Source organism: Anser brachyrhynchus, assembly GCF_964034855.1.
Source record: "Anser brachyrhynchus genome assembly, contig: SCAFFOLD_145, whole genome shotgun sequence".
NCBI lineage: Eukaryota > Metazoa > Chordata > Aves > Anseriformes > Anatidae > Anser > Anser brachyrhynchus.
Window position 1 is genome coordinate 300727 of NW_027663621.1, and position 26140 is coordinate 326866.

The 26140-nt window shown below is 53.1% G+C and overlaps 2 protein-coding genes across 2 annotated transcripts; both read left to right on the forward strand.

Moving 5' to 3' along the window:
* Window positions 1-4404: 4404 nt before the first annotated feature.
* LOC308187141 (uncharacterized protein) lies at window positions 4405-11630 on the forward strand (the record flags this gene model as incomplete). Its single annotated transcript, XM_080609295.1, has 17 exons — window positions 4405-4522; window positions 4655-4734; window positions 4939-5064; window positions 5323-5402; window positions 6078-6189; window positions 6348-6437; window positions 6952-7056; window positions 7275-7430; window positions 7575-7726; window positions 8091-8238; window positions 8695-8832; window positions 9219-9395; window positions 9934-10089; window positions 10241-10342; window positions 10746-10848; window positions 11110-11169; window positions 11457-11630. The coding sequence occupies 17 exons, from the start codon at window positions 4405-4407 to the stop codon at window positions 11618-11620; spliced, it is 2067 nt and encodes a 688-aa protein (XP_080465421.1). The 3' UTR covers window positions 11621-11630.
* A 698-nt stretch (window positions 11631-12328) lies between these two features.
* On the forward strand, window positions 12329-15290 carry LOC308187142 (uncharacterized protein; the record flags this gene model as incomplete). The annotated part of the gene is made up of 6 exons (XM_080609296.1): window positions 12329-12598; window positions 13355-13514; window positions 13647-14056; window positions 14315-14394; window positions 14712-14823; window positions 15150-15290. The coding sequence occupies 6 exons, from the start codon at window positions 12329-12331 to the stop codon at window positions 15288-15290; spliced, it is 1173 nt and encodes a 390-aa protein (XP_080465422.1).
* Between the last annotated feature and the right edge of the window lie 10850 nt (window positions 15291-26140).

Below are 26140 nucleotides of genomic sequence, written 5' to 3' on the forward strand. Positions count from 1 at the left end.
ATGGGCCCTGCGGCCGTTGCAACCGCTTTGATGGGCCCTGTGGCCACTGCGTTCCCTGTGACAGGCCCTGCAGCCACTCCAACCTCTGCAATGGGCCCTGCGGCCGTTGCAACCGCTGTGACGGGCCCTGCAGCCATTCCAACCCCTGTGACAGGCCCTGCGGCCACTCCAACCCCTGCAATGGGCCCTGCGGCCGTTGCAACCGCTGTGACGGGCCCTGCAGCCATTCCAACCCCTGTGACAGGCCCTGCGGCCACTCCAACCCATGTGGCAGTCTCCAAGGCTGGTCCAAGGAAACAAACTGTGCCGGTGTCAGTTGCCCCTGTATCCAAGATGAAACAATGGATGTCAGGTCGTTCAGAAAGCAGAGGAACTCCTACTCAGACGGGGGGGGGGGGGGGGGGGGAAGACAAGACAGGATACTCCAAAGTGGCTGGGCCATCAGAGGAACAGGCATATGAAGAGCAAGACATCATAAGAGCATCAATGACTACCTGATGCCTATCCAATTGTGAGCTACGAGATATGCGAAAAGATTTCAGTCATCGTCCAAGTGAGTACCTTGTCACCTGGCTGCTCCGGTGCTCAGATAGCAGGGCCAATAGCCTGCAATTAGAGGTCAGGGAAGCCAGGCAGCTGGGATCCCTCACTAGGGAAGGGGGCATTGGCAAAGCACAAATGAAAAAAGGAAAAGGAGCACAAATGTTCACCCTCTGGAGGCGACTCCTGTCAGGCATGAAGGAAAGGTATCCCTTCAAGAAAGGTCTTGCATGTCAACTAGGCAAGAGGACCACCGTGGAGAAGGGTTTCCAGCACGTGAGGGTATTAGCCATGCTGGATGTGATTTAGGATGACCTAGACAACGAACAGCTATCCAAAGATCCAGATGAAGTCAAGTGTACGCGACCCATGTGGCGGACGTTTTTACAGAGAGCACCATCATAATATGCCAGCTCATTGGCAGCAATGACCTAGAGAAAACGAGAGGAACCTGTGGTGGACGAATTGACTAGACAATTCCAGCAGTACAAAGAAAGTCTCTCTTCTTCCTGCATCTTGGCTGGGGAGAAACTTTCCCAGGAGGTCGACCAATTTAAAGAGAATATATCTTCCTCCCCACCTATGTGAACCAGTGTCTCAGCTATCAGGAGCAAGCATCCCTCTGTTCAGGAAAGGAGATACAGGGAGTACACGCACCACGTGCTGTCCTGTGGTTTTACCTACGTGACCATGGAGAGGACATGAGAAAATGGGATGGAAAATCTGCCTCGACCCTAGAGGCATGGGTACGTGCAGCCCCCTCATTTGCCAGGGACTGCTCCAGACCGCACTGGAACAGGGGGAGTCTCCTGAACACCTGCAATACATCGATGAGATCATCATGTGGGGTGACACAGCAGAAGTTTCTGAGAAAGGGAAGAAAGTAGCCCAAATCCTTCTGAAAGCTGGCTTTGCCATAGAACAAAATAAAGTCAAGGGACCAGAACAGGAAATCCAGTTTTTAGGAATTAAATGGCAACGGGAACTTATTTGGATCCCAATGGATGTGATCAACAAAGTAACAGCTATGTCTCCTCTAAGTAGAAAAAAGGAAACTCAATCTTTCTGAAGCATTGATGTTTTTTGGAGAATGGACGTTACAAGTTACAGTCTGATTGTAAGCCCGCTCTATCAGGTGACACAGAAGAAGAATGATTTCAAATTGGGGCCGGAGTAACAGCAAGCCTTTGAACAAAGTAAACGGGAGAGAGTTTATGCAGCGGCCTTTGCGCCAGTCCAAGCAGGACAAGAAAAGAAAGTGAAGAAGTGAGGAAAGGATCCCCTCTCGTCTCCCCAGCAGATTTGCTCCCTGAGGAGATAAGATAAAGCGTATAATTCTTAACAGTTTCTGAGAGATGGTTCCGGGAGTATGGAGGTGATGGCCTGATTTGTCTCATGACCAGTAACTGTATCGTATCAGAAGCCAGTGTTACACAGCACAGCAAAATGATAACCTTACAACAGCCCCCCAAAATGATAAACAGCACAACAGGGAACACATAGAGCAAGTAATGTGCCATACAACACAATTCTGAAAACAAACACAGCAAACCCAACATAAAAAAAGAAAAAGTCAACCTCGTGATCGGCAACTATTAAACTGATCTAATGCTTGTAAGAAATTCCTTATAACACACTCAACCTTTCAGGCTCCGCATTGGGTGCCAGAAAGGACTGTTGTGGTTTAACTTGGCAGGAAGCTCAGCACCACACAGCCGTTCGCTCACCCTCCTCCCAACCCTGTGGAATGGGGAAGAGAATCGGGAAAAGAAAGAAACAAAGAGGAAAAAACCAAACTTGTGGGTTGAAATAAAAACAGTGTAGTAGGCCAGAAAGGGAAGGAATAATGATGATGATGATGATGATGATGATAGTGAAGAAGAAAATGATAAGAATAAGAATAATCAAATGTACAAAGCACTGCTCTAGAAGCCTGCCCTTATCCTCCCACACTCCCTGCCACTCATAACTATCCTGCCTCAGGACAGATCTCTGGATGGCATTCTTAAGCAGTTGTTTAATTTTAAACGAAACACAAAGTGCATTCAGGAGACATAAGAATAAGAACACGCTGGTCTGAACATCCCAAGGATTGTCAAAGTTTTGAAGAGCCATCGTAACTAGCTCTTCAAGTAGAAGGGAAAGTGAAGGAGAAAGGCAGAGTGAAGAAGGAGGAAAAGTATTCCTCCCTTATACCCCCTCCCAGCCCCCCCATTGGCTCCTTGAGGAGAAAAGGTAAAAGTGTAATTATTAATAGTTTCTGAGATATGGTTTTGTAAGTATGGTGTTACTGTAAAAGTCAGTCAAAGAAACTCTCTAGTAATCAGTTTGGAATTTTAGAAACCAGGCATTCTGTAATTGCGGCGCCAGATGCACAGGGGATCACTCCACCCAGTGTGCGTGCTGACTTTTTCAAGCTACGAGGGTTATATACAATAAAAACATGCATATTCATCAGCTTGCTAAGAAATAGTTAACATATCCATACTATTTCCTATAACTCATTAAAATTTGAAAATGTCTCTGGCGCATGCACATTTGTTTCCACTGGTGGTGTTTTGGGGGTCTCTGGTGGTCATCGGTAGTCTTCCTCACTGTGTTCTGACACACGGAAAAGAAACTTTACAACTCAAGGAGAGTTATAAAGCAGGTATGTTTATTGCAGCGCTGGGTGCAAGGGGGATCGTTCCACCTAGCTTGTGCACCAAGGCTTACTACCAGGGTGCTTATACTGATAGGATATATACATATTCATTTCAGTTCCCCCGTAAGTCTCTTGCATATTCATTAGGTAGCGGAAGAATCATTAACATAGGTTCCCGCCCCTATTTGCATGTGCGCTGGAGTCCTCGGGTGGTCGTCCAGCGTACTCTGTTGGTCTTTTGATGAAGGCCAGAAGTCTTCCTTGCTGCTAAACTTTAGTTACCGGGGCAGCTGGTAAATCGCGCAGAGACGTCTTGCATGCAGCATAGTCCCCGTAAGGGAGGAGGGTACCCCGCAGGCGTTGAGACAAAATATTGCTGTGAAGTGAGTTACTCCATGAGGAACACGGCCAGGGATGATACAAATAAGTTTGATTATTATTTTAAGTGATACATTCTTGTGGTACTTCGAATATGGCTGTTATTGTGTCAACGAAGAGACCGTTTGTCCTCTCAGCTTGGTATCAACGGAGGTGATGTCAATGCTGAGTACAAATACCAAATGAGTCTCATGACCAGTAATTTTATCATATCAAAAGCCAGTGTTACACAGTACAGCAAAATGATAACCTTAAACCATCCCCCAGAAACAATAAATAGCACAACAGGGACCACGTACAGTAAGTAAAGTGCTGTATAACTCACTTGGGAAAACAAACACAGCAGACCTGAGATTAAAAAAATCAACATTGTGGTCAGCAACTGTCAAGCTGATCTTAGGCTGGTCTAAAACAGAAAATTAAGTCTATCCTAGCTGAAACCAAGACAACCTGGCTGGAAATGGCTGTGCAAACTACGCAAACAGGCAGGAGCTGGTGGATGCAGGAGTCAGGAAGCCACAGGTGACAGTGGCTGCGCAGTGATCTTGAGCCCTTCCTGGCCATTCTGTCTGCACTGTTGTTGCTCTTGCTGTGCCCCAGCAGTGCTGCCCCACCGAGTGGGGGCGTGAGGTCACAGAGAGGCCCTTTGTGACACAGGCCGGTGTCACCTGGCAATAGCTGGTGCTGGCACAGTGGCCCCGCACTGTCCGTCAGGACAGCGAGGGGACAGGGCAGGAGCGAGTGGGACTGGCGAGGAGCCCCCGAGTGCAGCCCACGTCTTTCCCCACTGCCCGTGGCAGTCCCGAGCCTGCCCCCTCCTGACCCTCACCCCTCATCACTCAATGGAGCAGAGACCCCCAAGCCGCCCCAGGGTGGCCTGGGAAGAGGATGAGAGCTCCCAGGAGAGCAGCTCTCTAGTGGAGCCCATCGAGGTGTGCGAGGTGGAGCCGCTGCAGCCTGGTGAGCGAGGGTCTGCGCTGGGGTGGGCAGGGCTGGGGCCAGCCGCGCCCCCTGCTTGAAGCCAGGGCCCCCTTCCCTTGCTTCATCCTTAAGCCCCTCTCTACAGCAATGCTCGCTCTCCTTCTGTCTTAGACGCTATCTGGCTACCTGTGTATGAAGAGGAAGAGGAAGCTGTGGACTTCATCGAGGCCTACGTCAGAAACCTGGAAAGGGTAAGAGCAGCCCTTTCCATGGCGGCTGTGCCTGCATGTCCTGGCCGTGCCCCGGCTCTGCTGCCAGGCTGCTGGAGGGCTGCTGGCTGGGCAGAGCTGCTGCCCTCCAGGCGTCCCGCACAGCTCCGCACCCCGCAATGCTGCGGTCCTGCTGGCTGTGGCTCCCCCCCTCACGCTCCCTCTTGGTATCTCTGTGGCTGCCAGGATGAGGTGCAGAAGATGAAGTTCCTGAGCAACGTCGTCACTGTGTGCACAACTGCCCAAGAGAAGGGCTTGTTAGAGGGCCTGGACATCTTCTGCTGCAGAAATAAGCTGGCGGAGAACATCCAGGTGAGGGGACGTCTGGCGGGCTGGGGAAGGGAGCGAGGCTCCCTGGGCATTGGGCAGGGGTGATTGGGAGCAAACATACATGGACACCAAGCTTCCCCCAGTGGGATCTCGGGTGCTGCTGGGACCTCAGCATTGCGAGGTGCAGGGGGGCACTCTTGGCGGGGGATACCGGGACTCTGCCAACCCTGCCGACAGTGCTGGCTCTGCTGGTGCTGTGTGCCTGTGGCTGCCAGGTCCCATCCAATTTGTGCTCTCCAGGCGCTGTTGGAAGAGAAGCCTGTGGATTACCTGTGCACAGACGTGTGGCAGGAAGCCTTGCTTGCTACTGCCGCCTTGAGGTACGTGCCCAACCCCGTCCCTGGCTCGGCTAGCACAACCCCAGGGCATGAGCCAGGTGGCCCTGACCCTGGCAAGCATACATCCTCCATCCGGGCAGGCCTTTGCTCTTCCATGCTCGGGACTTGTCCAGAGGGCAGAGGGAGCCTTGCAGCTTCCTGACTCGTCTCAGCCTTTGCCCCAAAGCAGGAGGTGTCAGGACTGTCCTCTGGCCCAGGCCAGCCTTGTGGAAGAGGATGCATCCCCCAGCAGGGCTCCTCATCCCTCCTGTGAAGTCCTGCCCATGGGAGGATGTGGCGTAATGACGACACGGACACCAGGGTTCTTTAAGGGATCAATAACTTCTTTACTGAGGGCATAACTTCCACTCCCTTAGTGAGGCCAGGCTCCCTTCTTATACCGTTCGCTCTACAGCAGTACTTTTCTAATAATTATTCATTGATCAACAACTTTGTCTTAATGGCTGGAGAACAGGCAGTCCGAGCCAGCAAGGCGTCTCCCTTCTTTGTTCCTTCTAACCTCTTTACATTCCTCATGGCCTCATTGTTAAGAGTCCAATGTTATCACCAACCATGGGGCTTGTCAACCCCCATGGCCACGCTTCCACTGGAGGACTGTGTCTATCTCCCGTTGTCATCGAGGCACCGTTCCCACCAACAATGTCTCTCTCTCTGCAGCAATGTGGAGACGGCACTGGAGGGTGAAATGTTGTCTCTCGTTGCTGCATGCATTAGCAGAGTCTTCTTTCTTCTGAGAAATGAGGATCTGGACACTCAGATCACGGTGATGGTATGTGCTGCTGAGCCACAAGAGCCCCCATCCCCTGCACTGCGCGCAGTTTCCTCCTGCTTAGAAACAACTGAAGATCCCTGATGAGGCAGGTCTTGGACTGCTTCCCTCCACCCCTTCCCTCTCACCCTTGCCACAACACTTTGTCCTTCTTGCAGATCCTGGAAAATCTGGACATCATGCTGAAATCATTGCTGATCAGCTCTCTTGGCTCCAGCGTCTGGGAAAAGTTTCAGAGTATCTTGGAGGTCTGCAATTTGCACAGCATCAGCCTTACAGTGGCTGTTCCTCACCCTAGAGGGAGGTGACATGTTATAGCAGAGAGTGCCCCCTGTGCCGTGCACAGAGACCATAGTGCCTGCCGGGAGTGTGCCCAGCACGCTCAGGGGAGCCAGGGGCTGCCCACCAAGCTCTTCTAGGGCCCCAGTGTCCCCTGGCTGCTGTCAACGTCCCTTGCCCTCCACAGGTCCTTCCTGTGTCACAGCACAGCTTCCCCCCAGCACTTCTGGGCCTCCTCTGCCCCCAGAGCTCTCCTTGCAGCAAAGCAGTGGCAGAATTTGAGCCCTGTCCTTGTGCACCGCACTGGCAGCACCTGGAGCTGCCATCGCCCTGCTTTCCTGGTGCCCCGTGCTTTCCTTGCCAAGTGTGAATGGGGCTTTGCTCCAGCTCTGAGGAATTCCATGGTGGACAGTGCGAGTCCAGGCAGTTCTGCTGGAGCAGTTGTCAGCTCCCAGAGCAGACCAGCAGCTTTTCTTCCCGCAGATGCTGCTGTATTTCACCACCTCTTCGAGCATAGTTGTGCAGGCAAACGCCACGGAAAGGATCTGGAAGCTGGTTGGTTTCCTGCACAGCTGTTTCTGTGAAGAGGTAAGGAGCCAGGCACCCACCAGCCAGGCCATCTCCCTTTCCCTTCTCACAGATTCCTGCGAGGCAAACCTGGGCCCAGCACAGGTGGGGGCCATCAGCACGGCTCTGCCCTGAAGGGAAGGGAGGGTCTTTGCTCCTCCTTTCCCCTGACTCAATGTGTCATGTCTTCCTTCCTTCCTTCCTTTCTTCCTTTCTTCCTTCCTTCCTTCCTTCTGTAGCCATTTGGAAAATACATCCAGCCTTCTCAGAGGACAGCCATCGTCCTCAGGACTCTTGAGATGATGAGAAACTACAGCATGTATGATGATGAGTATGGTTATGCCGAATTCATTCTAGACATAGCCATTCAAGACCCTGCCTCCTGGCTGATGGATGTAAGTAGCCTGTGGCTGGATTGCCCTGCCCTCGAGCCCTTTCATCCCTCGCTCGTATCCTGCCCCGCATTCCCAGCTCTTGGGCAGCAGTTTCAGTGGCCCCTGGGTAAGTGGCAGCTACATTCTCTCCTGTGTCTCCTCCAGGTGCCAAATATCCTGAGGTTCATCCATGAAAGCCTGAGCAATTGCACAACTGCAGAACACCTGAAACTCTTCTCAGTACTTTGCATACTGGCCAACGAGTTTCCTAGGGAACTGCTCATAAGCATCTTGACAGACCTTCCAACACTTGACAGGTACCAGCTCCGAGAGTCCTGGGGGCTTGTTCCATACTGGGAGAGGGTTCCAGAGACTCTCTGGCTGCCAGAGCCAAGGAAAGCTGCACGACATCCCTGAGATGTGGGCCCCTCCATCGCACGGTGCTCGCCAGCCCTGTTGGGGCAGCCAGGGCCTCAGCATCCAGACCGGACCAAGGCAGCCCAGAGAGCCCGTCACGCTCCCTCCTGCCCCTTCTGCTTGCCCAGCCTGGTCCCCCAGGGCTCCCTAAGCACATGGTGGGGAGGTCCAGGGCTGCAGGACAGCCTGGGGCCTGCGGGGTTGGTCTGGGTCACGGCGCTGTGACCAGGGCAGCCCTGCCAACAGCGTGTTCTGGGCTTGCAGCACTACTCTGGACATCTGGAAGGCGACGCTTTCCCTGCCAATGAATTCAGAGGAGATCTTGCAAGAGCTACAGAATGTTCTCCGGGACAAACGGGTGTGCAGCTTCTTTGAAGTCAACACCGTGGACTTAAGCACCGTTCACTTGGCTGTGAGTAACCAGACAACACACCTTGTTCCCCTTTGGGGCTATGCGTGCTCCTCCAGGAAAACAGGCACAGTCCTCTCCACATCCCATCTTCCCCAAACTGTCACCTCTTCCAGGACACAAGGACACTGTCCCTTAGGGCCAGCACCAGCCCCCCTCCACCAGCCATGCGGGGTCCGTGTGCTCAGACATGAAGCCTGCCCCTTTCCTGGCAGTGCTCTCTTTACCCCGGCTCCTGGCAATGGCTGGGGCAGAGTCAGGACAATGGCTGGGGCTGGGGCAGAGCCATGGCCTCTGCACGGGCTGAGCAAGCTGTGAGGCCAGGGACTAGTGGCACCTGTAGCCACCTGCTTCCAGTGCCTGCTTTGTGCCAGCTCACGCTGGTCACGGAGCCAGGAGCTGCAGGGTGCGGGGTATGCTGCAGGCTCTGCCCATCTCTCACGGCTGTGTTCGTTTCAGATGATGCGCCCCAAGGATCAGGCACTAGTGGAATTATGTGACCCAGAAAGGCTCCAGGTGTGTCTGAGGCTTCAAAGCCTGCCGATGCTCTCTCTGGCGCTCAGAGCCCTCACCATGTTGTCAGAGAGACCTAAGATGGTGAGTGGGACATTGCCAAGTGAAGCCCTGTTGGCAGCCTGGTGCTGGGGCAGGAGGCACCGCCATGGCTTGGCTTGGCTGGGAGGCAGGAGGTGGGGTGGGTCGTGGTGTGGCGGGTTGTGGTGGGGTGGGGTTGTGGCTGCCTGTGGAGCTTTCCAGAAGCTTTCCCGATGGGTTCCCTGGGAGCAGGTGGCAAAGAGGGTGACTCAGCAGGGGATACAGCATCTTTGCTCTCCTGAAGACCCTTCCCTGTGCCCTGCTGTCCCCACAACACCATCAGTGCTAGCAGGAAACAGGGCAGGAGTCTGGTGCTGCGTAATCAGAGTATTTTGGCCAGGGTGGCCATTCACCTCTTGACTAAAAGCAAATGGTGTCGTTCTGTACAGGGAAGAAAATTGTTGGTCCTGCTGCCGGACGTGATGAATACACTGCTGTATGACAACAGGCACATCACTGAGAAGGCCCTGACTGTCTTCGAAAATGTGATCGGTTACCTGGAGAAGACAGAGGCCAGCCCCATCGCTCTGGCACTGGCTGAGAGACTCCTGCCTCTTTTTAACAACGTAAGGCTGCTGTGGGTGACTGAGCCCTGCAGACGGGCACTCCGCAATGGCGTTGCCCTTCAGCCCAGGCCTGTGGGCAGCACTCGGGCAGGGCCTTCTCCTATCTCTGCTCCTCTGGGCTCCTGTGGGCTGTCTTCTGGGCTCTGCAGTCCAACAGGGCTTCTCCCCGTCGAGTTGAGAGCTCTGGGCAGCCAAAGGCTTCTGTTCTGGGGGCAGGAAGATGGAGGCTGAGCAGTCTGAGCATGCCCCAGAGGCATTATCCAGGGCCAGCTACGTCTCCTCTTCAGCCCATTCCCAGGAGAGCTCTGCTTTGACATGGCTTGTGCGGCTGGTAGTAAAAGTGGGTCGGCTGGGACTGCACTCTGAGGCACAGGCACCCCGTGCAGGAAACCTGTTGCTTTGCCTCATGTGGGCCTCCAGCTCCTTTGTTCGCAATACAAGGCTTCACCCTTCACATCAGCCACCCTACGGCCCTTGCTCCCCATGGGCAGGGGGAGGCTGGCAGTTGCTGAAATCCTCCTTTTGTCCTTCCTAACAGGAGTCCAGTGAGGTGCAAGAGCGCTCCATTCTTCTCTTCAAAGACTTGATGGAGTGTGTGGTGTGGTGGAAAAAAGGAGAAATGAAGAAGACCGTGCGCAGGGCCCTTATTCCACTGTTGTTCCGGATGAGTGATGAGACTGAGAGCGTGGCCAAGGTACAGATTTTGGATGTGAACATTGATGTGGGCAGTGGGCAATCTGACACCGCAGGGGTGGTCTGGGCATCAGGGGCCAAGGCAACAGGCAATTAAAGATGCCTGGAATGTGTGTCTGTGGTGCCACCTCCCTGCCTCTGCTTCTCCACAGGCGTCAGCAGTAGTCCTACTTGCTTGTACAATGTTCCTGAAGTGGAAACAGCTTGAGCACCTGGCTCAGAACGAAGACATCACTAGGATTAGGGAGTACTTGGTAAGGAGAACCGCCCAGCCCCAGGCCCCAAATGGACAAGCCTGCCCGATGTGCCCAGGCTGTGGGCTGTGCAGCTGTGCGTGGCCTGCGCTGCTCCAGCCCAGAGTCCACCGCCTGCTGCTGCCCTGTGGCTCCCTTCCCTCCAGCACAGAGCCCCAAGGGCTCTTCTGCAGGCCCCCCTGCCTTCCCCACCCCCAGGATGCGGGAGGAGAGCCTAGCCCATCTGGGCCTTGGCAGCGGGACAGAAGGGTCTCCTAACTCTCTCCAAACCTCGGCCCCACAGAGCTCCTGGCTGGGAGCTGGGGATGGCCTGGGGGAAAGGGGGAGGGGGGTGCTGGCAGGAGGGACTGGTCCGGCTGGCTGGGGAGGGTATGTGAGCCCCGCGCCCTTGTGTTTTCTCCAGCTCAAGCAGAAGAGCAGAAGGGTGGACGAATACCTGCAGCAGAGCCTGCCATACCTGGAGGATGCTCAGGCCAACTTGCGACAGGAGGCTGTCAAATTCATCGGTGAGTCCAGGCCCCGCTTCCCTGTCTGGGCCCTGCCCTGGCAGCAAGGCGCAGCCCTGTGGGCCCTGAAGCCCCTGATTGTAGCCCCAGGAGCCCTGTGCCTCCCTCAGCCCCCTGCCCGTGCAGGTGGGCCTGGTGTGTGCCTTGCTCAAGCCCCCCCTTAGGCTCCGTCCTTGGCGGGGAGCTGGAGGGAACGCAGCCAGGCTGGCTGGACATGGGGCTGTGCTGGGAAGCAGGCTCTGACCGTAACACTGTGCCTAGGGCTTGCTGTCTACCATGCTGGCATCCAGAGTGAGGAGAAGCTGAATGAGCTCATCCAAGGTGAGTGCGGGCGGTGCTGGGGGTGCTGCGCCCAGTGGAGAGGGGGCAGAGCCCACGCAGTGTGCAGCCATGCCTTGCCCTGCTCCAGGGAAATGCTGCAGTGGCAGAGGGATGTGGGGGGACATGTGGGATGCTCCTGAGCAGCAGCTTCCAGCTGATCCCTTTATCCCACTTGCTCCCCGTGGCCAGGGAAGGAGACAGGTGGGGCTGGCATGGTCTGGAGGCATGCCGGGGGGGTCTCTGAAGGTCGGTGGGTTTCATCTCTGCTCTGTTTCTTTCTGTTGCAGCCCTCCAACTTGTCACGAAGGATGTCGATTCATCACTCTGTGTTCTGGCAGCTCAGACCATCCTATGCCTGAGAAGTCGAATTAAGAGGCCAATACCTCTATGGGTTCAGCTTGCAGAACTTTTCTGCTGGCCCTGCATAGCCAGGGCATACGGCTCTGTTTGATTAAAGCTGGAACAGCAAATCCAGTCTCGTTGTGTCCTTTACATGGGCAGCAGCCTGAGTGCCGTTCCTGGCCTCTGCCACTGTGGGCTATCTGTCAGCACAGCCTGGCTGCAGGATTGTTTGAGAAGTTCAGCCCTTCATTACGCTTTGCCCTCCAAGTGGCTGAGTTTCTTCACCCGTGTGGAAGTCTTTTATTTCAGGAAACAGAGGGTAAAAGCAGCCTCTGGAGGAATGAGGATTGCCCCAAGAGCTGCCTGATGCCCACGCTTTCCAGCAGCCCATGGCAGCGCAGCATGTACTGGGCCACTGTGCCCTTGCAGCAACCTCCCCTGGCTGCCCTGCTGCACCTTAACACTCCAAGGGGAGGAGGAGAGAAGCTTGGGCCCAGCCTGCCCAAGCCTCCTGAGCCGTCCCAGGGCACACACAGGCACCTGTTGTCTGCCACGGATTTGTGGGCTGCCCGTGATCCCTGCTGCACAGGAAATGTCTTGACTGCTCCAAGCTGGAGATATTGTGGAGAGCCATATGTCTTGTCCTTAGGTCGCTGCCCACTGCGAGCAGGGAGGGGCGACCAGCGCATGCGCACCACCCGCAGCGTGCCGCAGTGTCGGGTGTGGGAGCCCGTGCAGCAGGGCACAGGGATGCTGTCCCTCCTCCCTTTCGAGTCCGTCCTATACACGGGCAGTCCCTGTGACCGCAGTTCTTACCATGGTCTCCACCAGGCAGAGAGCTTGCTCCAAAAAGGCTGTGGTGCCCCAAAGGGAGGGCCTGTCCAGAACCGTGGCCGTACAGGTCTCTGGCTGCAGGGAGTGCCAGAGCCTGCGGCTGCCAGGGGAGGGAGGCAGGTATTGCACCTGCGTGAGGTGCAAGCAGGTGGGAGATCTGGTCAGCGTGGTGGCAGAGCTGATCGAGGAGGTTGAGAGACTGAGGGCCATCAGGGACTGTGAGCGGAAGGTCGACTGGTGGAGTAGCTCCCTGGTGTGCCAGAGGGAAAGGCGCCGGGGAGATACCCCACAATTGGTGGTGGACGCCCTGCCCTGCCCCTGTCGGGCAGAGGAGGGGAACCTGAGGGATGGGGAGGGTTGGGAGAGGGCCCCTGCTCAGCATGGTGGGCGACCCCCCCTCTACTTCGCTCACGTCCCCAGGTCCCCCCAAGCAATGGGTTTGTAGCATTGAACATTGAAAGTGGAGGTAAGTGGGGAGGTGCAGGAAGGTTCCCCAAAGAGCTTACCAAGGACGAGGCAGTCGACTCCACGCATTCAGACTGCCTCTGCCAGGAAAGAAAGAAGGGCGGTTGTGGCAGGCGACTCCCTTCTCAGAGGAACGGAGGGCCCCATTTGCAGACCAGATCCGAGCCGTAGGGAAAGTGTGCTGCCTAGCTGGGGCCCGGCTCAAGGACATAACTAGAAAACTCCTGGAGCTGGTTGACCCCACTGATTACTACCCATTGCTCATAGTTCAGGAGGGCAGTGATGAAATCGTTCAGAGAAGCCTGCGAACGATGAAGAGGGATTTCAGGGGTTTGAGAGGAGCTGAGCACAAGGGAGGGCCCCGAACCAGCCTCACCCAGCCGGGGACATGAGGTCATGGACGGATCCTTTGTGGCCCACACTGGTGACACCTTGCCGGTGCTGGCAGTGTCCGTCAGGACAGCGAGGGGACAGGGCAGGAGCGAGTGGGACTGGCGAGGAGCCCCCGAGTGCAGCCCACGTCTTTCCCCACTGCCCGTGGCAGTCCCGAGCCTGCCCCCTCCTGACCCTCACCCCTCATCACTCAATGGAGCAGAGACCCCCAAGCCGCCCCAGGGTGGCCTGGGAAGAGGATGAGAGCTCCCAGGAGAGCAGCTCTCTAGTGGAGCCCATCGAGGTGTGCGAGGTGGAGCCGCTGCAGCCTGGTGAGCGAGGGTCTGCGCTGGGGTGGGCAGGGCTGGGGCCAGCCGCGCCCCCTGCTTGAAGCCAGGGCCCCCTTCCCTTGCTTCATCCTTAAGCCCCTCTCTACAGCAATGCTCGCTCTCCTTCTGTCTTAGACGCTATCTGGCTACCTGTGTATGAAGAGGAAGAGGAAGCTGTGGACTTCATCGAGGCCTACGTCAGAAACCCGGAAAGGGTAAGAGCAGCCCTTTCCATGGCGGCTGTGCCTGCATGTCCTGGCCGTGCCCCGGCTCTGCTGCCAGGCTGCTGGAGGGCTGCTGGCTGGGCAGAGCTGCTGCCCTCCAGGCGTCCCGCACAGCTCCGCACCCCGCAATGCTGCGGTCCTGCTGGCTGTGGCTCCCCCCCTCACGCTCCCTCTTGGTATCTCTGTGGCTGCCAGGATGAGGTGCAGAAGATGAAGTTCCTGAGGAACATCGTCACTGTGTGCACAACCGCCCAAGAGAAGGGCTTGTTAGAGGGCCTGGACATCTTCTGCAGCAGAAATAAGCTGGCGGAGAACATCCAGGTGAGGGGACGTCTGGCGGGCTGGGGAAGGGAGCGAGGCTCCCTGGGCATTGGGCAGGGGTGATTGGGAGCAAACATACATGGACACCAAGCTTCCCCCAGTGGGATCTCGGGTGCTGCTGGGACCTCAGCATTGCGAGGTGCAGGGGGGCACTCTTGGCGGGGGATACCGGGACTCTGCCAACCCTGCCGACAGTGCTGGCTCTGCTGGCGCTGTGTGCCTGTGGCTGCCAGGTCCCATCCAATTTGTGCTCTCCAGGTGCTGCTGGACGAGGAGCCCAGGGACAAGCTGTGCACAGCGGTGCGGCAGCAAGCCATGCTTGCTATCTATGCCTTAAGGTACGGACCCTGTCCCTGGCTGATCTGGCACTTCCCCAGAGCATGGGCCTGGCAGATCTGGAAAGGAGGCATCCACCATCCAGGCAGGGCCTCTGCTCTGCCCTGCTCGGGGCTTGCCCAGAAGGTGTAGGGAGCACTGAAGCTCTCTGCTGGGAGGTGTCAGGACTGTCCTCTGGCCCAGGCCAGCCTCGCGGAGGAAGATGCTCCTCCCAGCAGGACTCCCCATCCCTTACAGGGAATCTTGCCCACGGGAGGTGCGTGTCCATTTCCCTTTGTCATCGGGGCACTGATCCCAGCACCATTGTCTCTCTTTCCAGCGTGGTGGAGATGGTGTTGGAGGACAAAATGATGTCTCTTGTAGCTGCGTGTTCCAGCAGTGTCTTCTTCCTTCCTCCGGAAGAGGAACTGGACATTCACCTCTACAATATGGTATGTGCTGGGTGAGCCACAGGAGCCCCCATCCCTCTGGCTCCGTGCAGTTTCCCTGTGTTTAGAGATGACTGAAGATCCTTGCAGAGCAGGGTCTCAGCCTTGCTTTACCCCATTCCTTCCCTCTCACCCTTGTCATCCGCCTGGCAGCAGCCAGTGCTTGAGGCCTGGTCTGCACACAGCAGCTTTTCTGCCCTGTGGCGTCCCCTGGGCAGTGCATGGAGCTGCAGCTGTCCTTTCTTGGCAGCAAGGAGAAGTTCAGCACAGTTTCTTAGCAGCGTGAGGAACTGCTGAAAGCCTGTCACAACCTCTTGTTCTTCTTCCAGACCCTGAACAATCTGGACATCATGCTGAGAACATTGCTGATCAGCGCTCCTGCCTCCAGCCTCTGGGACAGGGTGAACATTATCTTTCAGGTCTGCAATTCGCACAGCGTGGGCTTCACAAGGGGCTGTTCCTCACCCTAGAGGGAGGTGACATATAATAGTGGAGAGTGCCCCCTGTGCCGTGCACAGAGACCATAGTGCCTGCCGGGAGTGTGCCCAGCACGCTCAGGGGAGCCAGGGGCTGCCCACCAAGCTCTTCTAGGGCCCCAGTGTCCCCTGGCTGCTGTCAACGTCCCTTGCCCTCCACAGGTCCTTCCTGTGTCACAGCACAGCTTCCCCCCAGCACTTCTGGGCCTCCTCTGCCCCCAGAGCTCTCCTTGCAGCAAAGCAGTGGCAGAATTTGAGCCCTGTCCTTGTGCACCGCACTGGCAGCATCTGGAGCTGCCATCGCCCTGCTTTCCTGGTGCCCCGTGCTTTCCTTGCCAGGTGTGAATGGGGCAGAGTTCTCCTGGGACCTGCCCGTCCTGCACAGGAGCCCAGCCCCGAAACTCTGTTCTCCTGGCCTCCCACTGGCAATATCTCCACCCCACTGCAGACCCCTGCAGGGCAGTTCATGCTCCAGAAGCCAGGCTTCATGGAGAGGGGACAGAGGGCCAGAGGGGACAGAGTGTCCGTCAGGACAGCGAGGGGACAGGGCAGGAGCGAGTGGGACTGGCGAGGAGCCCCCGAGTGCAGCCCACGTCTTTCCCCACTGCCCGTGGCAGTCCCGAGCCTGCCCCCTCCTGACCCTCACCCCTCATCACTCAATGGAGCAGAGACCCCCAAGCCGCCCCAGGGTGGCCTGGGAAGAGGATGAGAGCTCCCAGGAGAGCAGCTCTCTAATGGAGCCCATCGAGGTGTGCGAGGTGGAGCCGCTGCAGCCTGGTGAGCGAGGGTCTGCGCTGGGGTGGGCAGGGCTGGCTCCAACCCCTGCAATGGGCTCTGCGGCCGTTGCAACCGCTTTGATGGGCCCTGTGGCCACTGCGTTCCCTGTGACAGGCCCTGCAGCCACTCCAACCCCTGCAATGGGCCCTGCGGCCGTTGCAACCGCTGTGACGGGCCCTGCAGCCATTCCAACCCCTGTGACAGGCCCTGCGGCCACTCCAACCCATGTGGCAGTCTCCAAGGCTGGTCCAAGGAAACAAACTGTGCCGGTGTCAGTTGCCCCTGTATCCAAGATGAAACAATGGATGTCAGGTCGTTCAGAAAGCAGAGGAACTCCTACTCAGACGGGGGGGGGGGGGGGAAGACAAGACAGGATACTCCAAAGTTACTCCAAACACCGATTACTACCCATTGCTCATAGTTCAGGAGGGCAGTGATGAAATCGTTCAGAGAAGCCTGCGAACGATGAAGAGGGATTTCAGGGGTTTAGGGTGAATAGTTCAAGGAGGGGGAGTGCAAGTTGTGTTTTGTTCTATTCCTTCTGGGGAGGTGAAGGACACGGAGAGGGCTAGGAAAACACAGGTAATGAATAATTGGCTGAGAGGCTGGTGTCAGGACAGAAACTTTGTGTTCTTTGACCATGGGGCAGTTTAGTCGACCCCTGGCCTCTTTTCGATGGATGGAACTCAACTGTCTCAAAGGGGAAACAAATCCTAGCACAGGAGCTAGCAGGACTTGTGGAGCTTTAAACTAGCTATGACAGGGGAAGTCGGTAAAACAGGGCTCACTGGAGAAGTGCCTAGGGGAACAATGCTGAAGCTGGAGGTGAGGCAGATGTCTCATCTGAAGTGCATCTACGCCAATGCATGCAGCACGGGCAACAAACAGGAGAAGCTAGAAGCAATTGTGCAACAGGCAAACTGCGACCTAGTTGCAATAACTGAAACATGGTGGGATCAGTCCCACGACTGGAGTACTGTGATGGATGGCTACAAGCTCTTCAGAAGGGACAGACAAGGTAGGAAGGGTGGTGGTGCGGCTCTTTATATTAAAGAGTGTTTTGATGTTGAAGAGCTTGCGGTTGGGAATGATAAAGTTGAGTGTCTATGGATAAGGATCAAGGGGAAGGCCTGTAGGGGTGACATCTTGGTGGGGGTCTGTTATAGACCGCCTCATCAGGATGAAGAGATGGATGAGGCTTTCTATGAACAGCTTGCAAAAGTTACACGATCACCAGCACTCATTCTCATGGGAGACTTCAACTTCCCTGATGTATGCTGGAAGTATAATACTGCATAGAGTAACCAGTCCAGGAGGTTTCTAGAATGTGTGGAAGATAGCTTCCTGACACGGCTGGTATGAGAGCCTACCAGGGGACGTGCCCCACTAGACCTGCTCTTCATAAACAGAGAAGGACTGGTGGGAGATGTGAAAGCTGGGGACTGTCTTGGGCAGAGTGACCACGAAATTGTAGGGTTTTCTATCCTTGGTGATGTCAGAAGGGTAACGAGCAAAACTGATGTCTTGATCTTCCGGAGGGCAGACTTTGACCTGTTCGGGACACTTGTTGCAGGGGTCCCTTGGGAGTCACTCCTGAAGGGCAAAGGGGTCCAGAAAGCCTGGATGCTCCTCAAGAAGGAGAACTTAAGGGCACAGGAGCAGGCTGTTCCTGAGTCCTGTAAGGTGAGCCAGAGCAGAAGACCGGTGTGGATGAACCGTGAACATTTGTTGAGCCTCTGGGAGAAAAAGAGTCTATGTCCACTGGAAGAAGGGACAGGCTACTTGGGGCAACTACAAGGAACTTGCTAAGATATTCAGAGAGGAAGTTAGAAAGGCAAAAGTCCAGCTCGAACTCAGATTGGCCACTGCAGTAAAAGAGAACAAGAAATCCTTTTACAATTATATTAACAGCAAGAGAAGAACCAAGGAAAATTCCCATCCTTTACTTGATGCAGCAGGAAATGTGATCACTGAGGATAAGGATAAGGCTGAGGTCCTCAACGCCTTCTTTACATCTGTCTTTAATAGTCAGATCAGTTATCCTCAGGGTACTTTACGCCCTGACCTGGACGTCCCCTGTGTTTCAGGTAGAAAATCACCCCCTGTGATCCAGGAAGAGACAGTGAGAGACCTGCTCCTCCATCTGGAACGTCACAAGTCCATGGGACCAGACGAGCTCCACCCTAGGGTGCTGAGGGAGCTGGCGGAGATAATCGCCAAGCCACTTTCCACCATCTACCAGTGTTCATTGTTATCTGGGGAGGTCCCAGAGGACTGGAGGCTTGCTGATGTGACTCCCATCTACAAGAAGGGCCGTAAGGAGGACCAAGGGAACTACAGGCCAGTCGGCCTGACCTCGGTTCCGGGGAAAGTTATGGAGCAAATCATCTTGGGTGAGATCACACGGCACTTGCATGGCATCCAGGGGGTCAGGCCCAGCCAGCACAGGTTCACAAAAGGCAGGTCATGCTTGTCCGACCTCATCTCCTTCTATGATCGTGTGACCAGACTGGTAGATGAGGGAAAGGCTGTTGATTTAGTCTACTTAGACTTCAGCAAAGCCTTTGACGCGGCCTCCCACAGTATTCTCCTGGGGAAACCGGCTGCCCATGTCCTGGACAGGTATAATCTTCTCTGGGTAAAGAACTGGCTGGAGGGCCATGCCCAGCAGGTTGTGGTTAAAGGAGTTAAGTCCGGCAGGCGTCTCGTTACAAGTGGTGTCCCCCAGGGGTCGGTACTGGGGCCTATCTTATTTAATATCTTTATTAATGATCAAGTTGAGGGAATCGAGTGTACCCTCAGTAAGTTTGCAGACGACACCAAGTTGAGAGGTAGTGTTGATCTGCCTGAGGGTAGGGTGGCCCTTCATTGGGATCTGGATAGGCTGGACTGCTGAGCTGAGGTGAATGGGATGAGATTTAACAAGGCCAAGTGCCAGGTCCTGCACTTTGGCCACAACAACCCCATGCAGCACTATTGGCTTGGGGCAGAGCGGCTAGAAGACTGTGAAGAGGAAAGGGACCTGGGAGTTACTTTTCCTACTAGTACCTTCTATGCTGCTGTACTTTGGATTTAGGATGAGAATAATGCTGACAACACGCTGATGTTTAAGTTGTTGCAGTGCAGTGCTTATACTAAGCCAAGGATTTTTCAGCTTCTCATACCACCCTGCCAGTGAGGGGCTGTGAGTGCACAAGAAGCTGGGAGGGGACAGAACCAGGACAGCTGACCCGAACTGGCCAAAGGGATATCCATACCATATGGCATCATGCTGAACAATATATATAGGATGTCTGGCTGGGGGGGAGGAGGGAGCAGGGGCAACGACCTCTGCTCGGGCATGGACTGGGCACTGGTCAGCAGGTAGTGAGCAATTGCATCGTGCATCATTTGCTTTTTACATTCTATTATTCTTATCATCATCCTTATTATTATTCTCCCTTCCTTTTTTGTGCTACTACACTGCCTTTGGAACAACCTTTGGTGGTTTTACTCAGGTGGGCAGCCAAGCTCCACCACGGCCACTCTCTCACTCCCCCTCCTCAAAAGGAAAGGGGGAGCAAATAGGACACAAAGGGCACAAGGGTTGAGATAAGGACAGGGAGATTGCTCAACAATTATCGTGACAGGCAAAACAGTCTCAGAGTAGGGAGACATGGGGTTCCACGTGCATCTGGAGAACACGGTGTGCGTCTTGAGTTCAGGGATAGAGCTGAGTAGTTCCCGAATTACCCACACGGTGCCGGAATTACCCGAACGGCTTGGCGGGAGATGGGTGACCACTGCTTGGGGGTGGGATGGGCATCAGTCAGAGTGTGTGGAGTAACAATTAACTTGTTCGTCACTTGCTTTGCACATCCTATTATTCTTATCATCATCATCACCATCATTCCCCCTTCCTTTTTTGTCCTACTAAACTGTCTTTATATCAAGCCACCAGCTTTTACTTTTTTTTTTTCTTTTCCCAATTCTCTCCTCCATTCCACTGGGTTGGGGGGGAGGATGAGCAAACAGCTGTGTGGTGCTTAGCTGCCTGCCACAAAAGTCCTTTTTGGCACACAATGTGGGGCCTGACGGGTAGAGATAAAGACAGATCACAGAATCACAGAATGATTGAGGTTGGAAGGGACCTCTGATGGTCATCTAGTCCAACCCCCTGCCAAGCAGGATCACCTAGAGCACGTTGTGCAAGATGGCATCCAGGTGACTTTTGAATATCTCCAGAGAAGGAGACTCCACAGCCTCTCTAGGCAACCTGTTCCAGTGCTCTGCTGCCCTCACAGTAAAGTGCCCCCTCATATTGAGCTGGAACCTCCTGGGTTTTAGTTTGTGCCCACTGCCTCTCACCCTGTCGCTGGGCACAACTGAAAAGAGTTGGGTTCCATCCTCTCAATACCCTCCCCTCAGATATTTATATACATTAATGAGGTTTCCCCTCAGTCTTCTCTTTTCCAGGCTAAACAGACAAAGTTCTTCCGGTCTGTCCTAGTATGACAGGTGCTTCAGTCCTCTAATCATCTTCATAGCCCTAATCGTAGCCCTGATCTCCTTTGTAACCCTTTGCAGATCTGACCAGAGCATGTTAAAAGAAGTTATAAGCATTAGATCAGTTTAATAGTTGCTGATCACATTTTTTTTTGATGTTGGGTTTGCTGTGTTTGTTTTCAGATGTTGTGCTGTTTATCATTTCTGGGGGCTGGTTTAGGGTTATCATATTGCTCTGCCGTGTAACACTGCCTTCTGATATGATAAAATTACTGGTCATGAGACTAATCGGGCCGTCACCTCTGTATTTCTGGAACCATCTCTTTTAATATGTCGTGGTTTAACCTAGCTGGCAGCTAAGTACCACACAGCCGTTCACTCACCCTCCCCCCTCCCTCTCTGGGATAGGGGAAGAGAATCAGAAAAACAATGAAAACCTGTGGGTTGAGATAGAGACAGTTTATTAGGACAGGAAAGAAAGGAAAACAATAATAATAATGATAATAGTACTACTAATAATCATGTGTGCAAAACAAGTGAAGCACAATGCAATCGCTCGCCACCCACTGACCGATGCCCAGCCTATCCCCGAGCACCCGGTCCCCCCAGCCCAGCCACCCCTATATATTGTTCAGCATGACATCAGATGGCATGGAATCCCCCTTTGGCCAGTTTGGGTCAGCTGTCCTGGGTCTGTCCCCTCCCAGCTCCCGCTGCACCCCCAGCCTGCCCGCTGGCAGGACAGAGCGAGAAGCTGAAAAGTCCTTGGCTTGGTGTAAGCACTGCTCTGCGACAATTAAAACATCAGCATGTTATCAGCGCTCTTCTCATCCCAATCCAAAACATAGCACCCTACCAGCTACTAGGAGGAAAATTAACACTATCCTAGCTGAAACCAGGACACTACCCTAGTAGATCACATTCAGTATTCATTTGTGTGTGTCAGTTTCTCCATTCCCATACTCGACTTGTGTGTAACACGTGTGCATATCTACATGCTAAAGATTCTTCCCACTGAGGTTTTCTTAGGACTCGCGTTTGGAGAAATGCCACTACCGTGGGTTTTGTGTTGTTGCTGGGGAAAAGCACAGCTTTGTCCATCCAGTTGCATTAGGATATTGTCTCAGAATCCTGATAGTGCACTGGGCTCCTGTCATGTCAGATGCTGGGCCTAGCCAGGCAAGAATGCAGAGGAGACAATATCATGCATTTACTTTTGTTAGTCTAACCTCACTGATCTTCATTTAATTTTCAATCCCTCGGTGCCACCATCCTTTGCCACCCTATTGTGCCCCATTCTTTATCTCACCAAATGGCTGACGCAGGCAAAGGAGGGGATTAGTTGAGGCAACCAAGCGGTGAGACCAAGAGCAGTGTCTCTCCACAGAACTAGACCACTCGTACGACTGTGCATCACTAGGAGGGTTGCTGTTCACCAGGTGAACTAAAGTGCAGGCACACTGATTCTGACATAAATTTGCATTGTCCCACCTCTGTGTATCATCCGCTCCATTCTCGCTTGTTGGTAAAGTGAGATTTAGTCCCTCTCACTTATTTGCTGATAGAAGGTGAGGTCCTCTATGCAGAAGTATTACGTTCTCCCTTAATCCCACTTTAAATCCAAGTTGGAAACAAAAATGTTAAAGGTGTTGAGTTACAACAGTGTCTGATTGTGAAAACTAGCTTGTTAGGATGACACGACATGATAAAGATAGGTTACGTACAATCTTTTAAACTCACCCTTGTCTAGTAGGAATGCATTTGATGTTACCTTGGGAGGATAATGATGAAATAAAGCACACATTAGAAAAAAGATAATTATCTGATACAGAACAAGAGACACCCATTTATTTTCACTTTTCCAGTTGTTTGTCTGTCTTTGTTAGTTTGGATGGGTTTATTTGGTTGTTTGCTTGGTGTCACTGCCCCAAGGGACTGAGGAATCCTCAGTATTTGCAGTACAAGAGAGTGCTGTAAGTGAAACAGCTACAGATTTTACTTAGTGCTTATACTTAGGGGCTGGGCTTTGGGTCCCCCTTTCCCGTGCCACCCTTGAAGCAAAGGCCAGGCACCCCCAGCTCTCCTCATGGTCAGTTTGGACATGGCCGCCCAGCTACCCCATGCATGCGCAGCTGTACCTGTACCTGGGCCAAAGCCCAAGGGTAATAAAGGAGCTGGTGGAAGTGTTCACCAGCTGCTTCCCCTCATTTATCAGCAGTCCTGGCTAATGGGGGGGGGGGGGGGGGTCCCAGTTGACTGGTGGCTAGCAAACATGATGCCCACATACAAGAAAGGCCAGAAGGAGGATCCGTGAAACCACAGGCCTGTCAGTCCGACCTCAGTGCCAGGGAAGCTCATGAAGCAGAACATTGAGTTTTATCAAGCAGCACGTACAGGGCAACCAGGTGATCAGGCCCAGTCAGCATGGGTTTATCAAAGGCAGGTCCTGCTTGACGAACCTGATCTTTTCTACAACAAGGTGACACGCTTAGTGGATGAAGAAAACACTGTGGATGTGGTCTACCTAGGCTATAAGTCTCTTCCCAGCAAAGGGAGAGGTCACTCAGGCATACATAGAAACTGGTGTACTAGCATTCTTCCCCCGCTTTTACAGTCCATTGGCTGCAGGAGTGGTCTTAGGGCCTGTTGCCCTCCAGCACAAACAATCGGGATTTTTGCCTCAAGCAAAGGTCCTTTACAGTTGTCACTACTGAATGGGTTGTGCCACTAAAGGCATGGGTTGTGTCTAAAAGGAAATCAGTTGTGTCTCCCCCAGTCTTAACAGGAACCAGGGTTTAGAGACTGGAATTTCATTCCCTGGTCTCCATCATTCTGAGTCTAAATCTTCCAACATAATCAAATTATGCTCCTCACCTCCTCTTTTCACCTTCTTTTTCTTTCCCCGTGGACACTTGTGTGGAGACTTCAGTAAAGCTTTTGACACTATTTCTGACAGCATTCTGCTGAAGATTCTGGCTACTCAGGGCTTGGATGGGTATATGCTTCACTAGGTAAAGAACTGGCTGGCTAGCTTGGCGCAAAGAGTTATGGTGAATGAATTTAAATCCAGTTGGAGGCCAGTCACTAGTGGTGCCCCCCAGGGCTCAGTACTGGGCCCAGTTCTCTTCAATATCTTTATCGATGATCTGGACGAGGGCATCGAGTGCAGCCCCAGTAAGCGCTAAAACAACACCAAGTTGGGCACAAGTGTTGATCAGCTTGAGGGTAGGAAGGGCTCTACAGGGGGGTCTCGATAGACTAGACCAATGGGCTGAGACCAAGTGTATGAGGTTCAAGACGGCTAAGTGCTGGGTCCTGCATTTGGGGCACAACATCCCCATGCAACTCTGCAGGCTGGGGGAAGAGTGGAGAAAAGGAGGCTCAGGGGAGACCTTATTGCACTCTCCAATTACCTTAAAGGAGGTTGTAGTGAGGTGGGAGTCAGTCCCTTCTGACTGGTGCTAGGGACATGGTTTAGTGGTGGACTTGACAGTGCTATGTTAATGGTTAGACTTGATGATCTCAGAGGTCTTTTCAAACTTAAATGATTCAATGATTTAGTCACAGAATGGTTGAGGTTGGAAGGGACCTCTGAAGATCATCTAGTCCAACCCCCTGCCAAGCAGGATCACCTAGTGCATTGGGCAGGATTGCATCCAGGTGGATTTTGAATATCTCCACAGAAGGAGACTCCACAACCTCTCTGGGCAACCTGTTCCAGTGCTCTGTGGCCCTCACAGTTGTGGTGGTTTTACCTTGGTAGAGCTGAACTCCACCATAACCACTCCCTCATTCCTCCTCCTTAGAAGAGAAGGGGAAGAAGAAAAGGAAAGAAATAACTCACGGGTTGAGACAAGGATGATTTAATTAAAGGAAAAGATAATTATTAGGGAAAAAATATTATTAATTAAATAATTTAACTAAAGGGAAAAAAGGGAAAGGGGAAAAGGAGACAAAAAAAAAAAAGCAAAGGCTGACTTCCCACAAACCAGCGATGCTTGACCACATCCTTGATGAGGACAGTTGTTTTCACAACGAGAGCCCGCCCCTCCCCTCTTCTTTCATTTTCCACCTTTTATTGCTGAGTGTGACAAAAATATGGCATGGAATATCCCTTTGGTTGGTTTAGGTCAGCTGCCCTGGTGATGTTCCTTCCTCACCTCTTGCCCATCCCCAGCCTGCTGGCTCTTGGGGGATTAGAGGGAGTCCTGATGCAGTGCCAGTATTGCTCAGCAGTAAACACAACACTGGTGTGATACCAACGCTCTTCTACCTACACGTGCAGATCACAGCAGTGTATGGGCTGCTGCAGGGAAAGTTAACATCCCAGCCACACCCAGTACAGCTGCCCAGGGGTACTGTGGAGTCTCCTTCTCTGGAGACATTCAAAACCCTCCTGGACACGTTCCTGTGTGACATGATCTAGGTGTTCCTGCTCTGGCAGGGGATTGGACTAGATGATCTTTCAAGGTCCTTTCCAATCCCTAAAATTCTGTGATTATGTGATTCTGTGTAATACCATCATGATTATACTGGCTATAGCCACAACTACACATTAAGACTTCTTAACAACGCACAGTCAATACTTTAACACCATATATACATAACAAACAATTAAGCTGAATATCACTAACAATATCAATCCTATGGCTGGGATCTTGTCAATTCTTTAACATAATACTTACATATCAACAGTGATTGGTGCCTTTATCACAAACAGATGGCCCAGCTTCGCCTCTGCAAAAACCTCCTGTGTCCTGGGCCGCAAAGTTTGAGAAACCAAGTTGTGTTTTTGCAGTAGAACATGTTTTTGAAGTAGAATGTTTTTTGCAGCAGGACATGTTTTTGAAATAGAATGTGCTTTTGCAGTAGAACTTGTTTTTGAAATAGAATGTGTTTTTGCAGTAGGAAACTAACCTTGTGTATTCAAAGATAGTTGTGTAGTTATAACAAAGGGAAATGCTAAGTAGGTAAGTGGACAGTAGAAGGCTTCACTGTTCCAAAATAAAGAGGAAGACTGAGAAAAACAGGACGAGCAGTGTGAGAACAGTAAAAACAAAAATCACAGGCTCTCTAACCATGAGAAAAGAGGGGAAAAGGAGAAATTAGAGGATTGATCAAATAAAATTGTACATATATGGTATAGAAAGGCTCTATGGAGCACTAGGGAGAAGGGAGAACAGTAGGCACAGGCACTGTTATTGAAATAGACCCGGTAATTCCGTGCACTGACCAAGGTAAGACAAGCTTTAATGTATTGCCTTGGGGGGGGTGGGGGGGAGGAGGGAGGGGGAAGTCTGGGTGGCTCTTTTGTGGGGTGTGAATGAGATGCACTTTTAGTGCGAAGTGAGTGTGGAGTCCTGATCCGCGGTTCCATAGTCCTGTGAGGGGCGCGGCTGGAGACAGACAAAGCAAAAGAGAAAAGGGCGAAAGAGAGTCTCAGGGAATTAGGAGCCTTTAGTTGTATGGTACCCCGGGTATGGTAAAGTGTTCAGCAGTACGCTGTTCAGCAGTACACCTCTCTGCTTATCCTAGGTACAGGTATGTGGTACCCCCATGAACAGTAAAGTCCACAGCAGCAC